This window comes from Sparus aurata, chromosome 11 (genome assembly GCF_900880675.1).
Source record: "Sparus aurata chromosome 11, fSpaAur1.1, whole genome shotgun sequence".
NCBI lineage: Eukaryota > Metazoa > Chordata > Actinopteri > Spariformes > Sparidae > Sparus > Sparus aurata.
The window spans coordinates 6068221-6085659 of record NC_044197.1 but is presented as its reverse complement, the minus strand read 5'-3'; the positions used below and the strand labels follow the sequence as shown (position 1 = coordinate 6085659).

The following is a 17439-nucleotide window of genomic DNA, read 5'->3' as shown; positions in this document are numbered from 1 at the left end:
TGGAGAGAGAGAGAGTTTCAGCTGGATCTGACCTCAGGAGGGGACTATTAAAAGTCTAAAACTCACAACCTGCCACTACCAATATTAGTATGCGACAAGTCCATACTTGCTCATAATAAGTGGACTTCCTAACACAGATTCAGATATAGATGATTTGGTTGGCTGAGCAGATACAGATATTATAGTGCACTCTCTCTCATCCCCGCTAAAAGCAAACAAAGACACGCAGACGTGATGCTATTGCAAAGCTTTTATTGAAGAGAGAAAAACAACAACAGTTGACTACATGCCCTTTCAAAGATCAAGAACAGATCAGATGCTTTATTTAACAACAGAGGGTCAAGCTCTTTAAGGCGAGTTTCACGCTCAACACCATTTAAGACTCAGCGTTGAGCACCGCGCCTGATGGAAACATCTACTGTATGGATTCGGAGCGGAGCCCAAACAAAGGGGATCTTCTTTATTTACTTTGCTAAGTAAACACGGCTAAGTCTTTGAGAACGGCGCGGCGCACTATGAAACACAAAGCAACAGTGTAGTGAGTCAATACCACTGAGTCAAGGGCACTTTTAACAAACACGGGTAGAACAAAGACAGTAGACACAACAAATACACTGAACAAATAAAAAAATCATTAAAGGGTATTTTTCTTTATACTCAATGGTAGCATGAATCTTTTGGAGAAGCTTCGTGTCAGATGTGCTCCCACAAAGATGTGTGAAGTGTCGACAGACTGTCCGTCCAGATATACAAGAGAGTTTAATACAGTTTTAAAGGCACATTGACAACACAGAGCCGAGGTTTGACTCTGTGCTCGTGGACCAGACCAGAGGACGCTTTGTTCAAAACATGTGCTAATAAGCCAACGGTAACATTTTTGAAATATTTCATTTAAAATTTGTAAAAATATAAAATCGGTACGAGTGGAATGTTTTACTTTTTACTGAGCAGTTTGCAGACTCATTTACAATGCAGTTTTATTTTCTGTTTAAAGAAATCTGCTTTAAAAAGGTGCTACGTGTAAGAATTTAATTGAAAACATGAAATCTCAGAATGCGCAGAAGTGAGAAATGTTGATGTTGTGACATATACTGTACGGATTGTGTAAGAGAGATAGATATTAAAAAAGTGTGCTAACCAGCCAGCCCAATCCCGTCCCGGTCCAAAGTGTCTGTTCTAGCACATCAACACCAATACTCCCCAGTTCCCTGAGCTCTGGACTGCTAGCTGCACTGCTAACTGAGCCAATTAGCTAACGGCAGCGTCAGTGAGCAGCAGCTGGTGGTCACTCTGGTGATATGCCGCCCCTGTTTGTGTTGCGTATGAATTTGATGGCCAATTCTTCTACATTTACCTTTATAACTGCATGAATTATATTTTTAGTCACTTGTGGGCAGCACAACAAAACACATTATCACCTTATTAAATTGATAGGAGTGTATTTTAACAAAACAAACATTAGTCCAACATTATATATATATATATCTAATACAATTAGCTCTGCCTTTGGTCTCAAACACCTCCTGAGGGAAATATTTGGAAATATTTTTCACTGAAGACAGCTGCTCGTTATTAATATTAGAAACAAAGCTGACTGTAAACCTGTGGATTGTAAAACCAAAATAAACAGCTTAAGGATGCTAAAAACGCTCAGTAGAGCTGCAGGGAATTGCAGAGTCAAGTGAGGGATTCTCTGTGGGTTTGTCACCATGAGTAACTCTAGTTACATTGTTATGAAGATATTATCTGCCGCAGTTTAAAATTACATTACATCATGTGTATTGTTAAAGGTGCAATATCCTGCTAGCACATGAGCTTTGGACTGCTTTGAGGAAGAGGCTTTCAGACTTGGGGCTAGCTGGTTAGCATGCTAACTTCAGAAAGCTTGATATCTCTACAACAGTACACAGACCTCTTTTTTTCTGAGTGTGCAAAAAAATAAATTCTTGCATATTGCACCTTTAAAAATGGTCAAAGTTATAACACAGAATAGTTTGTTTTTTTATCAACTGCGTATCATTTTAACACTGGAGCATCTTCTCCAACATGTGCTTTCAACAACAATTCTAATTGATGTCAGTATTGTACTGTAGGTTACACTGGTTTCTGATTTGACAGCAGTGACAAAATCAAACTTTCTGCAATGTTGTGAACTGTATTTTTTTTTTTTTTACACAGATGTTGATGTTTGTAGCTCCTAATTACTGTATTCTTCCTCACACTGTCACTAATTAAACACAACAAGAGAATGATTCAACTGTGGTCATGTGAATGCCTGAAAGCACAGCGAACGGTCCGACTTCATGTTGCTACAATATTGCAATGACATGTTTTCCTGTGGAGTTAGAACCAGAGGCAGAGCTGAATAATGTATACCGTTCTGGCTTCAGAAAAACTTGAAAACTATTGAAGAAAACCAAAAGCACAAAGGTCCACTCACTAACTTTTTGAGCTGCTTAGACGCTGCCTTGTTTTTAGAGACAGTTGGCTATGAAAAGTTCCTGAATTAGAATTTTAAATGAGCATCACTGTACTACTTTTGTTCCGATACTGTTCCTTAAAATCATCTGCTGCTGTGTTTTTTTTTTTTTTGTCTCTGCCTGGTTTGCCTTTGAAAATCCTCATTTCTTTTCTCGTCACCAGATGTGAGATTTGGCTGTCTCACCATCGCGGCAGGTCAGAGAGCTCAAACTGACCTTTAAGAGGCAGCCTCCAGGAGACGTTTACTTAAATTAAACTACTAACTTAGCAACATCCGTTTGAGCTGAAACCTAGCAACACATGTGGCATAATGATACATAGCGTATATTTTTTTGTCCTCCGTTGCCTGACAACCAGCGTTGATCAGATGGCTGACTGAGTGACACGATCAAAGCTATGAATCCAAGTATGGACCAAATGTAGCTGGTGTGATACGGTGCATATACATTTCTTATTTTATATAACTGATAACAATGAAAGATGCTTGAAATGAATGTACATTTTGGGGAACACAAACAGTTGGCTTCACATTTCAGTCTCCTGACGTGAAATTACTATTCAGTGATCATTAATAGGCTTATCAGCACAGTTATTCACAACGTGTCCCCCTGGTTAAAACAATGCCACGGTCAACTTGATCACAACGACTCTGATGTAACCAGGCGTACTGATTACAGTAGATACTGAATAAAGAGAGGTTTTTGTTTTCTAATATCGATATGGCACTAAACACCACTTCTTAACGCGTGAAGATAACAGCACAGAGAAGTAAAGACGCTTCTCTCTTTGTTCATAATATATCCATCCACATGCTCGGGGGAATACTCTCATCTGTGGATGACTGTAAACCAATCCAGCTAATAAATAGACAAACTAATCCCGTACTTTTAAAAAGGTACCCTGTGAAGTTTTCTTTGAAGAAATCAATTTGCAAAATGGATGGTTTGTGTACGAAAAACCATTTAACTGTTTACACCCATATTTGCTAGTTCGTAGTGTTTGTTCTTTCTACATTGCGACACTTCTTTGCGTGTTACTGCCACCAACTGTTGGTCAGCAGGAAACCAGCTGCGGAAAATGTGGATCAAGTCAACGACGTGCTTATGAGACAACGGGTCTTAAACACAGACATGCAAGAGGAGCAAGAGCCCCAGACTGAAAGAGACACAAAAGGTAGTTTTGCATCTTTTTGTCGCTGTGTTTCTTTGTATTCATTTTGTGTCTCTTTGTAGTCGATCGATTGACATAACACGATATGCTAACAATCACGTCATACAGAGGTTCTAATACTATCTACTTTGGCCCTGTCTCTGCATATACAGTAGTGTGTGTGTGCAAAATTCAAACAAACTATGGACCTGCTCATAAACATTAGTCCACAGTGCTCAAGTGATCAAAAACTCCACAGGGTACCTAAAGCTAAACAACCTTGTGTTGCTCTACTAACTATGTCAAAGTAACCATTAAATCTACTGGTCAGTGACTCTTGGATGGAACAAATAATAAAATCAGTCATTTTGGGGAAAACTCTCACGGTCCCTTCTTAGCCCATCATCTTTAAACAAACAATATAAAAGACAAGCGTCAATGGTACAATCAATACTGACAAACAGCACAGTGACACACACACAGTCACACAGTACCAACAGCATAGTTTTGATTAGAGGATCACCATAAGGACACTTATGCTTGAATCTGTACAGGTAAAATATTTCCTTATTCATAAAAATTTATTATAAAGTGTCGATGCAATTAACATTAAAAATTGCATAGCCATCTCAAATCTGTTATCTTTAGCAGACTGCGTACACTACAACCACTAATCTAGTCTATGTCATTGTAAATGAGAGAAAAAGTTACATAATTATCTGCTCAAAAACTATATAATTAAACTCCAATATACGACTGTATCTTTATAAATGGAATGCCGTGATTGCACTGTTCAGGCAAACAAAATGATCTTTTGTGTAAATAAAAGCAAATTCGATTTGGAAAAGAAGAAGAAAATGTGTGTTCAATAGGAATTGCATTGGAAAGCTGCCTACTGAGGATTGTGTCTTTGTCACCGAGAGCGACTACTCGTGATTCCTGCGGTCTATACGATGTTGTGTTTTATATAGTTGCATACACAACAAGTACAGAGTAATTATGGCAAGATTCAATTCAATTCTTTGGTGTGCAGTGAAGCAGAACTGTTTTGCAATAAAGACCCTCAGTGTGTAATTGTTTCCCTATTTGTGTACCATGTGTGGATTTGCACTGTAATAAACACTAAAGAATAAAACGCTCTGACCGACATACTGTACGCTCGTGGTTAATCTAGTGTAAATATTGCTGAAGCTAGAGTCAAACACACAACCGCCCATGATGGATTCACCTGCAGGGCAGATGTGTCACTTTGCATGTTTTGCTAGAGTCAGACTCCATCTTAGATCACAAGAACCAGTTAGACAGAAATAATCGGGCAACGTGCATCCTGACTAGAACATGCCCGTCTAAGATAATGAAAATATGAGATAATAACACTGAGTGATGATGTATATTGCGACTGTTAACTGGTGGATTTGGAGAGATTTGAAGCAACAGGTTGACATTTTAGGATTACTGGTGTATTTACTTTCTTGTTAAGAGTAACATTGGACTATAGGTGCTATTCATATACCTGCACAGTCAATAGAAGGCTACATTTTCAGCTTAGCTTAGCATGAAGACTGGAAACAGCGAGACTGGCCCTAAAGCTTACCGAGCTACAAAGTTAGGTGCTTTTTAAATTTTGATCTATTTGTTTTTTCAAAGGTGCAATATGTAAGAGGCGTCTATGTTCTGGGATGAGACACCTATTGGAGCTAGCACCAGCACCCAAGTCTCTTTTGCTAGCAGTGTCAGCACCAATATTCCCAGAGCTCCCAGACCGGGCAGACTCCAGTCAACTAAGAGGACCACTAGCTGCTCGGCTAACTGAGCTAACTAGCTAACAGCAGCTGCAATGAGCAGCAGTCAGCAGTACTCTGGTGTTATGCTGCCCTCTTTTTGTTCATTTCAACAGGCGGCTAATTCTTACATACTGCACCTTTAAATCTTGGGCTGTTTCCAATTATTATGCTCTGCTAAGGTAACACTCAGCTAAAGACTTTAAATAAGACACCAATCTTCAGATGTTACTCAGCAAGAAAGTGTGTAAGTGTATTTCCCAAAACCTTAAACCGCTACTTTAAGAATAACACAGTAAAAAATAAACACACAGCCTCTTCTGCTGTGATTGTACCGAGTCAATAGATACATGTGTGTACGCAGGTGAACACGTGATGCTATTTCTTGCTACTGAAAGTGAATATATATAGAGGGATACATATGCATATGCTGAGGAATGCAAGCTTGTGTGGCTCTGTACGTCTGCGAGAGAAAGAGAAAGAGAAAAGAAAGAGAGAGGAAGAGACAGAAAGACAGAGAGGGAGAGAGAGCGAGCGAGCGTTGGGTTATCACAGTGGAGGTGACCGGGCGGCGGGTCGCTCAGAGGTCAGTGGTGGCCTTGGCGGTAAGGGCCTGGATGCGGCTGGTGTTACAGTTTTTGCAGAGGACGTGTCCGTCCAGAGGGTAGCAGCCCTGGTTATCCCCCTCTGAGAGCAGAGAGCCACAGTCCTGCAGGACACAGATACTCTGTTAGTCCACAAACACAAACGGAGTCATTAGCCACGCTCACCGATCAGGCACAGTCATACGCTCGCTGCGCTCACACCCTAAATGAAACATTTACTGCTGTTTATAAACTCAGCCCGTGTCAGGCTACAGGAGGCTCGCTGCAGAGCGCCTGTGAGGCTGAAGCCACTGTTTTGGTTTTGTACCAGCTGGTGAGTCTGGAGGGGCAGCAACTGGTTCATACTGGGCAGCAGTCAGACAAAAGAGCTCATTGTCTCAACACCCAAGGGTAAAAATGTTTCTAGCTTCCTCTTTGGAGTGTTAATAGTTGGAACAAACAATTCTTTTAAATGTCATTATAAAAGTCGACTGTTACAGATTTTAAGATGAGAATCTTTTTTCCTGTCTCTCTGAGGAGGGGATTTGTTGATGTCCCCGACTTGTCTTTCTTTTTGTTTGTTTTTGTTCATTTCACTGGCAATTTTGGATTTTTGCTAGTCAGCAGTTGTGTTTTGTATTTAAATCATTTTTGTACGAGTAAAGTATGATTTTTTAACCATGAGAGCAATTTTGTTCAATCCAAATGTGATCTGAACTGACCTTTACAATGATTTGGACTCAGATTAGGAACAGGATTAAAACAAACTTAACGGGGACATGCCTTGAGAAGCATGCTAGCATGTTATTTTCATCATTATGAATATGTTAGCATGCTGATGTTAGCATTAAGCTGAAGAAACTGCAAGTACAACTGTATTTCCTTTTTGAGCATAAATTATGTGATACCAGTATTACATTTTATTGAATCATTTGATGTTCTAGACTCAACATATAATCTTCTCTCAGACACACCCAGTATCGCCTCCAGCATATTTAGGAAAATATGCGTGGGGGAAAAAAAATGTCTGTACATATTTCTTGAGATTTTTCTGTGTTGATTATTTCTGATAACACCTGACAAAGATCTTCTGTCAGACAGTCTACACTCTATTCACAGTAACAACCTCACAAACACTCGCTTTGGCATTATTTTGTCATTGTCTTTGACACTTGGTTACACTCTTTACATCTCTGTCTCACCCTCTCTCCACACACACACACGCACACGCACACACACACACACACACAGAAATACGACTCGTGTCTCCCTGGTGACAAAATTCTTCTCTTGTTGAGCCCCTTCAGCTGAACTAATCTGCTTTGCTTTCCTTTGACCTTTATGCCAGCCAAACGCTCTGTGTACTCACAGTGGCGTGGCTCTTTGACAATGTGACACGTTACTTCTCTTTTAGCCGGGCACGTAATGTCTCGGCGTCGCTTATCAGCCGGTGAGCGGCGGCTGACAGATTGGTTACTATGCAAGTCCGTGAACTTTGCAGAGGAGATGTGGAAAGCTATTTCCAGGCAGGTAAGAGTGGGATGATTCAGTCGTCTGGATGAAAAGGTGACTCTGGTGTATACGTTGTGTCTTATACCTTCATGCAGTATACATAGACCGTCATCTGGAGCTGTGCCTGGTGGCACACAGCTACCGCTGCTAATTATAGGGAGTTCACATACCAGAAAACTCAGAGAACATACAGTACCTCACAGCGGTAACACTGCACGTGGAAGTCACGGTCCAGGGCCACAATACGGACGGTCTCCTCCTGGCCCGGTGCCGGCATTATAGGCTCAGAGCACACACAGCAGCGTGGGGCGAACTTCCTGTGACAGAAAGGCAGAAATAACAGAAATAAGCTCGTAACAGTAGGAAACAGTGACGCTTTGATGGTTTTTTAAGAGCGTTTACACCCAAGTAGGGCTACACCAAACAAGGCTTTTCATTATCGTTTCATCACCCTGTAGCTTTCTTGAGAAATCGTTTAATCCTCAATTTTATCAAACGACAGAAAATTGTGTAATATTCCCACCAGAGGCTGAAGTGACGTGTTTAAACCAGACGGACCTTCAAGTCTACCAAACACTTTGGCTCTTTGACAATGTGACACGTTACTTCTCTTTAAGCCGGGCACGTAACGTCTCAGCGACGCTTATCAGCCTTTTGCAGCAAAAGCAAAGCTCCAGCAAAGGGCTCAGTAATAGAACTGCTAGCAACGGCAGTTGAAGTTAGCAGCAGTTAGCGGTTAGGCTATTCTAGTGATACGCTGTTCAACTACAGAAGTGTTTTTTTTCTCCATTTTTAGATCTAAGAAGGACAAATGATTTAGTAATTCACAATGAACAAATCAAAAGTATTCAAAAATAATCAGACATTTGAAAAAACACATTCATTTGCAGAACATTAATAATTAATAACAATTAATATATATATGTTTGCTTTTAATCTCTCCATGACCCGTCAGATTCATCTTGTGACCCCGGCCCCCAAGTCTGGCGCAGCCTGGGCATATTTTCTTTCTTCAATTATTCATTGCCCACTGAAGACAAGCTAAATCTGCTCTTCTCTGAAAAAGTTCATATAAATAGAATATTTGAGGAAATGCTAAACATAGTAGGGCTTTTACAAACATCAGAACCGACTCTCTCAGCAACACTTTCACGCCTTCAGATCAGTAACTCTGGAGATGCCTGCAAGCAGGAAGAGGTCTGTCTAACAAAAGGAACAATGAGGATATGAAAAGCAGCCTGAAATTTCAGGTCCTCTCAGGTGACTAAAGGTCAAGTGGACACAGACTGACTGAACGCCTGGGAATTGGGAAGTGAAGGGGGCGTGTGGCTTTGGGGGAACCATCAGCATATAGTATAAGCCAGAGAGAAGGCTCCGGCCTGGGCGTGATTATTCCTCGACACAAAGGCCTGCACTGTTGAGGTCACACTTGTCATGTGGAATTAAATAACAGCCCAGTGCAGCTAAAGCAAAGAGCTGTGCACTCACACCAAGAGCCAGCTGTTTACTTCTGTTTCCCTTCTGGTCAATGAGCAAAGGAACATTTCTGGTAAGGTGGTGGTTATGCAACCGCCTGATTGTGACACAATGACTGGAATTTACTATTAAATTCATGGCTACAGCTGCAACTCATAACACGGTAGAGCTTGTGACATCGCCTGCATTACTTCCCGAAAATGAAAACTGAGATCCCGTATTGATTAGGCTTAAATAAGATGAATCTGTGAGGTCAGTGGGGGGTTTTAGAGCAGCATTAGTTGATTAGTTGATTTCAGTCCTCTGGGTGCAGTGGAACAAGCTGCGAACACAACAATGACATGTTGACGTGTTAGCAAACAGATGTCTATTTACAGTAAATTTTTTTACTGTTTCATTTACAGTAATTTACAGTTTTAATTCAAAGTGCTTTGTTTATTCAAAAGGTTTTAATCACACTGGGATTGTCGGACCAATAGCTTACAAATTGGAGCGATTGTTGATAGTTGCAGTGACTGTGTATACAGTACGTCAGACATTGTGTGCTTTGTGTGGAGCTGTAGACTTTTTATGATGTCATGACTGAGAAACCAAAATCAGGGCGCTTTTTTGGATTTAGTTATCTAACAAGTTATGATATACCGTTTACAGCAAATAAGACAAAATAAGGAAATTAAACATGTTACTCCTGACAAAACTCTGGTTGTAGCTCTGTGTTGGGAAGCATCTGACCCTTTAGCTGCTAAATGCTCCACAGTGTGTACCAGAGAGAAGCTAACTCTTTTCGAAATTCGGTGCTACACATGTAACATCCAGTTCAGAGCCTTTTTTTTTTGGCTGAAAACCGTTTCTTCTGTCTGGAATGAGGAATGTGAATGAAAGAATTAAAGTTGCACACCATAAAAAACTAAACAATAAGCTTGAAGACGCTAAAATTGACTGAGAGAAACTGTTGAGTGTTGGTTTGTCAGCAGGATAAGACAAAAACTGCTCGACAGACTTCCACAAAACTTGGATGGAGGATGGGTCCCGTCCCAGAATAGAGCCCATTTACTTTTGGTGCGAGCCCTGATAAAAGGGACAGCTCCAGGATTCTTTTAACACCTTCTTACAACATTCCGAGATGGGACGTTTTTGGTAGATTCTCAGGGAATAATGCATGGATTTTGATTGAAAACATCAGGTGTATTTCGGTTGCTGCTATGTATGAGAGAGTTGACGCTGAGCCTAATTCTACTGAGCTTGATTTAATTAATGGGGACTGTTGGACCTTGGTGGAGGTATGTGCTCTACTGAGTCTCACTCTAGTTCTTTGTGTTTGTCACTACGAGCCCAAGTCTCATAAATACATTAAATCCACTGTTGATACAACAAAACATTTACTCCTAAATGTGACGAAAAGCCAATCTACATACTTGTGGAAGTCCTCGATGCAGTGGATGTGGTTGGAAGCGTCCACGGTGAAAGGGATGCCGTCCAGGCTGCGGTGGCACACCACGCAGGTGAAGCAGTGAGGGTGGTAGGCTTTCCCTGTAGCCCGCAGGATGCGCTCCATGATGGGCTGACTGCAGATGGTGCAGGTCTCAAGGGTGTTCTGCAGACACAAACACACAAACCCACAGACGCCCACATGATTACACAACCGATCTGATGATGAATTTAGTGATTCTGATGATTCATTTCCAAAGGCCCTTTGAGCACTTGTTTACAATTAGCACTTGTCTGCTAACAAATTTTAACCAGCACGACACATTTAGAAGTTTTTTTTTATGCATCTCCTTCAGTTTTCATTTTTTAACTTCCTGTTGCCACTGTTACACTTCAGGTGGCCCGGCTCCCGTTATAAATCCACACTCGGGACCTTTAGCTCGGCTGTTCTCGGATGCCACAGAAGCTGCAGGAATCTGATTAGCACTCCTCTCGAAACACAAACACAGTCATTTTTCAGCTGCCCTCACCCACACTTCATCCTCCCATATGCAAGAGTGTGAGCAGTAAATATTTCCACTTTGTGATGACTGCAGGTTTTCTGCAGCCAGGCGACTGGGCAAGCGGCCCGCGGGGGGACGTGGCAGCCGCCTGCCTCTGACTTATCTGTGGCATCTCTCTTCTTAATATCTGCCGGGAGACGCCATTTGTTATTTCAATATTTCATAAATAACGACTGCCTCTCTAAACAGCAATGCAATTACGGGGGGATGGATATATCATGTGAGGGTGATCAATGTGCGGCCTGATGTGGCTGTGTGTGAGCTGATGGGCCGCGCTGCTGTTGCTGCCTCTCGCTCAGGCATTTCCTGGATCTCTGTCTCTCTCTCTCTCTCTCTCTCTCTGTTCCCCCCCTTTCCCTACGCTTGGCTGGGCTAAAGAGTGCACGGTTCAGCTGTTCCCATTGGCTCCCACTGTAGTAGCAAGCTGCCTCAGTGTTTCCAAACACAGCTCGGGGTGTGTAGCAACACTGCGCTGCGTCATCCGCTGCCTCCCAGACACACCGCCGGGGCCCTGCCGCTTAAAATGACACTTCTGTGACCGCTCGGCCGAGGTAAACTCCCAACCGTCCCCCGTCCGGCAGCGGAGCACGTGCAGTGACATTTATAGTCTATATGCTAATGAGCAGAGCGGCTTTGACGGGATGAGGTTCATTGAAAGTACAATGTAGAAGTGTTCCTGATATGATTCTGTGAGGACGGCGCCTGACTTTTGCTTGTCAGGTCTCCTCACAACACGATCATGTGTCACTGGAGGGTAAGAGGGCATGAGATGAGAGCTGCTGATGTACGACTGGAGGCTGTGAAGTGCTGGTTTGAAAAATAGCCATTTCTTCAAAGCACTCCTGGAGAGGCATTATTTCATGAAAAGCAATGTGTGCAGACAAGCTCCGCGTTCTTATTTGTCTTTTATTTTTTTTCCCCCTCCAAGACGGTAATAGAAATAAACATTATTCCCAGGGCAACATTTGTGTATAAACAATGTCCATATTGCAATCCTGCTCGATCCTGGAAGTGGAATGAAGCCTTTAATGAGCTCGCTGCGCTGAGCCCTTGAGGTTTGCCTCACACACGCACACGGAGACCGAGCGAGGTAGAGGTAGAGAGGGAGAGAGAGGGAGAGAGAGGGAGGGAGAATATATTTGCAACCTGAGAATGTGAGTAAGATGCTGGGGCCAAACAGCACTCAACCGTCCTCAACTCTTACTCATCTGTCTGCATTTCCACTTACTTATTCTCATCTGCCCTTCATGTGGGAATACCTTGCCCTTGTTTAGCTTAACTAGAGCATATGATTTCACGGCACACAGTTCCTCCGGGCCATTGTAATGAGTACAGTACTCAAAAGACAAAATTTTCTCTCTTTCTCTCTGATGGTAAGATTCTATGACCTCAATTCATTCACTCTGCTCTTCCGCCGTTGTTTTTTGTATTCACCCGTGACTTCTTTTATTTGGCATTAGGTAACATTAATTAGGCCTGTTACACGAATGTGGGTGGAAACAAGAGCATTTACACGAGTTTTGCCCCGTGTTTGGGTTCAACCTCCACAGATGGTTTTAGGGAAATTCTGCATAAATCACTTCGTGCCCTCTCTGGCAGATCTTCCAGGTCCTTTGCAGTTTGCCACTAGAGGGCTGTATATGTCTGCAGATGTCCGGGTTTTGCTTTTCCCCTGACTAAATGTGATGTATTCAAGCATATGTATTCTTTTTTTCCCCCTCCTCTCCCTCATACATTTCTCTAAGTGTTTGCCCAGAAGGCTAAACAAATGTCTAGGCAGATGAGGTAAAGTGAATTTAGGTCAGACAGCCTCGCGCTGAACTGAGGGGTGAGTGGAGTGCGTTAAAGTCAATTGTGGCCCCTTTTCCCTCATTGTGAGCCGTTTCCTTTTTGCTCCAAAGTGCGATCACGGCCTCACACCAAACACAGCCGATGCCAGCGAGGTCCGGCCCGGCTTCCTCCGCTATCTCGCAACGGGGCTCCAGGACGGCGTTTGACGCAGCTGGAATGATGAGTGTGATGGCAAACAAAGCATGTAACGGAGTTAAGAGGTCCCACGTGCTGCACTCTGAACATGAGACACATAGGCAGGGACGTAGATACTGAGTCTCTTATCTAAAAAATGTTAAAGGTGGGCTTTGATTTCATTCCTTTCTCTAGTAAATCAGCTTGTAATTTGCAACTTCATTGGATCACATTACTTTACGACTGAATCAGTGAGTAGAAGAAAATATATTCCAGAAAAATAACGACTGTGCTTCACTTCTCCTCAACAGCTTTTCGATCCATTTGCAGATTATTTTCTCAATTAATGGGTTAGTTTCAAAGCCCATGGTGTCCTTCATTGAATTTTCTTTTCAGTTAACTGTAATGTACTGTCAGACATCTTCACAGTTTAGAAGCTGTGTATCTGCTGCTTTATGCCAAACGTTATATTAAATGTGTTTGTAACCACAGAATATAAACTAATACTAAAGTTTGCATCACTGCTTCACACACTCAGGGGGTCAAGGATTCAGCCCCAATTAAAATATCACAATTAATTCTGTCTGTGGTTTGTACTTTCATGCGGAGCTACAGGTAAATTACGAAACAAAACAAGTTGGAACAAAGACGTGTTTTCCACATTTGCCGATGGAAGTTGAGGCTGTCCGCCATTTCTCCATTTTCACACCTATCTTGTTGTTTTTATTTTTTTCAAATGGTCACGTCGGGCTGCATTTCAGTGACACTGCATGCAATTTATGACCTGGCACGCAGAACTCAGAGTGCAGAATGTGCCGGTCGGTGCCAGGCCACGCTGTGTGAACTACACCCTCCAAAAAGGAGGCTCACACAAGAACGCTTGTTGGAAAGAAAAGGTCTGAGTGCCGCTGCTGCTGCGTCTGGTTTCCTCTGCAGCGGATAAGATATACTGACTTGGTCGTGAACTATGAGTCAAACCACTGACCCTCCTGCTTCCTGAGGGAAGGTGTCTGCTGACTTAATAAACCTTGACAAGCAGCCCCTCTCCCTTTTATTTGCTTAATATGGGTCGATCAAGAAGAACAAAGAGAAATGTTTTAATTAAGAAATTATTTTGCCAACAAGTACAGAATTATGCGCTCGAGCCTCTAATTTTTTTTTTTTTTTTGAACAGGAAGTGTTTTACAATAAGAGAAGCAAGAAGAAGTGTGAAATAACAGAGCTGAAGGAACTGTGATTCATAGTGAGGTGATACTATGGAGAACGTGAGAAAGTCACAAACTGCATGGGTCAACAAAAATAAAATGCAACACCGTACACTACAGCTTTAGGGAATTGAACATTGAGCAATCGTTTGTGACGCTCAGAAAACTTCTAACATCTACAAAACCACCTTTTTCTAATTATTGTCAACAGGGACAAGGTATTTTCCCGGGGGGTTGTCCTGTGTGCTACGTATGAAGCGTCGGCAGTAGATTATCTGGAAACATCACAAACAAACAAAAGGTTGAGCGCGGCCCAGGACAGGAAGGCTCTACAGCGGCTGATTAAAACCACCAAGAACATCTACGGAGCCTCAGTGACATCTGTGAAGTCTGCACAGAGCCCAAAGGATAGTAGATGACAACACCCACCCAGCCACAGTCTGTTCACCCTGCTGCCATCTGACAAAATATACAGTAGCACCAGACTACAGAGCAGCTTCTTTCCTCTTACACTCCACCATGAATAATGTATTTTTGTGACTTGATTATTATTCATAAGTTCATGTATTTTTGTTTTTTGTTTGTTTTGTTCTTAGGTGATTACAAAAATACATTTAATTATGATAGTTTTTAGATATTGACTTTTAAATTAATCCTGAATCTTGAACTTCTTGGCCGTGTCAGTGACTTCCTGGACTCTCCACTGCCTGACAACCTGCTGGCTGTGGATATCTGATATCAATCTTCTCATCCAGCTGACTGTGCGTGCGTGCCTGCTTGCACACACGGTTACATAATGACTCGTTCTGACCATCTGATTAAATGTTAGACTGACGTCATCATGTTGAGAATGTAATGCAACATTCAGCCAAAACATCTAGCGTGACATATGCTTTAATGATGATTTGATCTTCGAGCGCTTAACATATATACATGTTCATCCAGATTAACTAACTGTGAATTCTATTTCTTCACTTCCTCTCGCAAGAAAAGCAGCACTTACCCCTGTGATGATACACTGCTGTGACAGTATTAACAATAACATCAGCTTTTGGTTTCAAACAGGTGGTTCTTATTTCAGAGTTTTTAATTGGGTTGCATTTTATTTTGAGGTGATGCCGTTATGTTGTGCGTCCACAAATTCCATCTTTTAAAGTGAAACACCTGCTGCTCGCTGACCATCAAGAAGAAGTTTTAAGATGTGCTAAGCTCCACTTAACCTCCATTAAGATGCCGGAAATACACCAGAGAGGATTCACTCTTTTCGTTGATGTTTTACTTTTTCCACTGTCGCTCCATTTGTTTATAGAATGCGTCTAAATCCTTCGCTACACGAGACTATGAATGCAAAGGTCGTGGCTGTAAAGCTCCCAGCAGACTTCAGTTTACAGCGTATTTGTGTGTCTCTTCTATTTTCACGAGGAAGACGCAAAGTTACCTCACTCACAGCTGACTTGGCACCAGCTTCTCTTCATGCATATTTAAAAAGCGGATTTGGCAAAACTGTCCCCATGTCAGTGTTTCCAGAAAGTGATGCCGCTGCGTTGAATCCTAATTGTGCATTCACACAGCAGCATCAGTGATATTTGTTCCAGTGGGAGAAAAATGCAGCAGACGTACCAAACTTACAGTAATGAAGATGTTTTTCGGAGACACCGTCAGTCAGTAGAAAGCACATCCGACAAAGCAACAGATAGGATTATTGTGGTCGGGGTTAAAGAGCTTGTTTTCCACATTCTTAAGCCAAATCATGGAGGTCTTGGCCTGTGGAAAATGCCAGAAATCTGCTTTGGTTGAGGGAGATTGGGAGCTCATTTAAATCTCCACACATTTGCGAGGGGATTGTGGGAGCACCACCCTTCCCTGATCTGTGGTCTGCTCAGGCCAGGGAGGTGGAGAGGTCTGTGTGTAACTGTGTGTGTGTCTGTGCGGAGAGCCGAGTTTCCCTTTCAGCTGGTTGGGTTCAGTGATCATGATCATCTCTCCCACCTCCTCCTGCGAAGGTTAACAAGTGAACAACCCCCTGCTATTTCCCCTCCCCGAGGTCCGACTCGCATGATCCCATCCCTGGCACCTTGATATCCAACTTAAATTTGATTTTACATATCAGTGATTGCTTTCCAGTGACCGGCGCTCCCTGGCATCCTGACTCCGTCCATCTGTCTGAGCAGTTTCGAAGCATCGGGGCAACAGTGCGAGCATATGAGGCTATATTAACATGACTTGACTCCTTTACAAAATTCTGTCATTTATAAGCGTGTTATGTAAATCACCCACTCGAGTCTTTTCTGCTGCCTGGATGCGGATGACTGAGGTGTGTGTGTGTGTGATTTGTTTACGTGTGGGTGTGAGCGAGCATGTCACGCAGTGGAAAGTGATTCTCCTAATGGTTTGGTAACTCCGAGGATCAGTGACCTTGAAACTATCAGCTGTATAATTCACAGCATTCGTGACACTCATCTGTGTGCACGCCAGTCAGTCAGGACGAGTGCGCCCAGGTTTTTTGGTCCCTCTGACCTGGAATGCCCCCCCCCCCCCCCCTTCTCAGCTCATCTGTCTGTCCATGTAATAAATTCACACTGGGTTATGGACGACCCGCGCATGCAGGAATGGGGTGGCATCCTGCCAGAGCGTCCCATCCTGATTTGTTTCTTACATTTTAGTTTATATCTCTGCCTGGACGCTTTACGAGCAGCCTCAGCCCTGCGATCCTTCTCACCAGCAGCTGTGTGCAGGTTTCTTTCACTTGAGAACATGAGTTCTGACAAAGCAACAAAAACTGCATGTGTCAAATGAGATTTAAATATTGATGTGTTCTATTACACGCAGCTGAGCGGCTTTATTTGTTCGCGCACATTTCTTATTTTAGCCAAGTGATAATATCAGGCTGGAGCCAACACGAACGGACAGGGCCGACGCACGGATCATGCCTTGCTCAGGCCTTTCTTTAAAGAATAAAAGGTGGCAGTGGGGGCCTGATCTCGCTCTCCGGCTCAGAAAGTGGCCGGCCTGCTTGTCTGCCTCTCTGCCTTAAATTCAGCTCCGCAGCAGAATGTGACCCCTCTGGACTTTGGGCAATGTCTCCTGCTCTGGTTACAGAGAGAAACTGACAAAGACCCCGGCAGTAGTTCTCTCATGCCATGAGTTAGAGTGACATTGTGGTGGGTCAGCACTGGGTCACGGATATTTTTCTCCTGCTCGCTCCTCGGGGGGAGGAAATGTGCTTAGACAAAAAACATGAGGAAGGTTTAGAGGGCCCTGGTGTTTGGAATCACTCCCTCCTCTCTTGTCCAAA

General features: G+C 42.8%; 1 protein-coding gene across 5 annotated transcripts in view; it reads right to left on the bottom strand.

The window, feature by feature from the left end:
* Positions 1-235: 235 nt before the first annotated feature.
* lpp (LIM domain containing preferred translocation partner in lipoma) overlaps positions 236-17439 on the bottom strand; it is a 148059-nt gene continuing 130855 nt past the window's right edge. For all 5 annotated transcript variants that reach the window (XM_030433322.1, XM_030433323.1, XM_030433321.1 and 2 more), the window contains 3 exons: positions 10399-10577; positions 7704-7824; positions 236-6120 (listed from right to left, as the gene is read on the bottom strand). In XM_030433322.1, coding sequence (XP_030289182.1) covers positions 5992-6120; positions 7704-7824; positions 10399-10577 — 429 coding nt within the window. In that variant the 3' untranslated portion in view covers positions 236-5991. The remainder of the gene's footprint in view (positions 6121-7703; positions 7825-10398; positions 10578-17439) is intronic.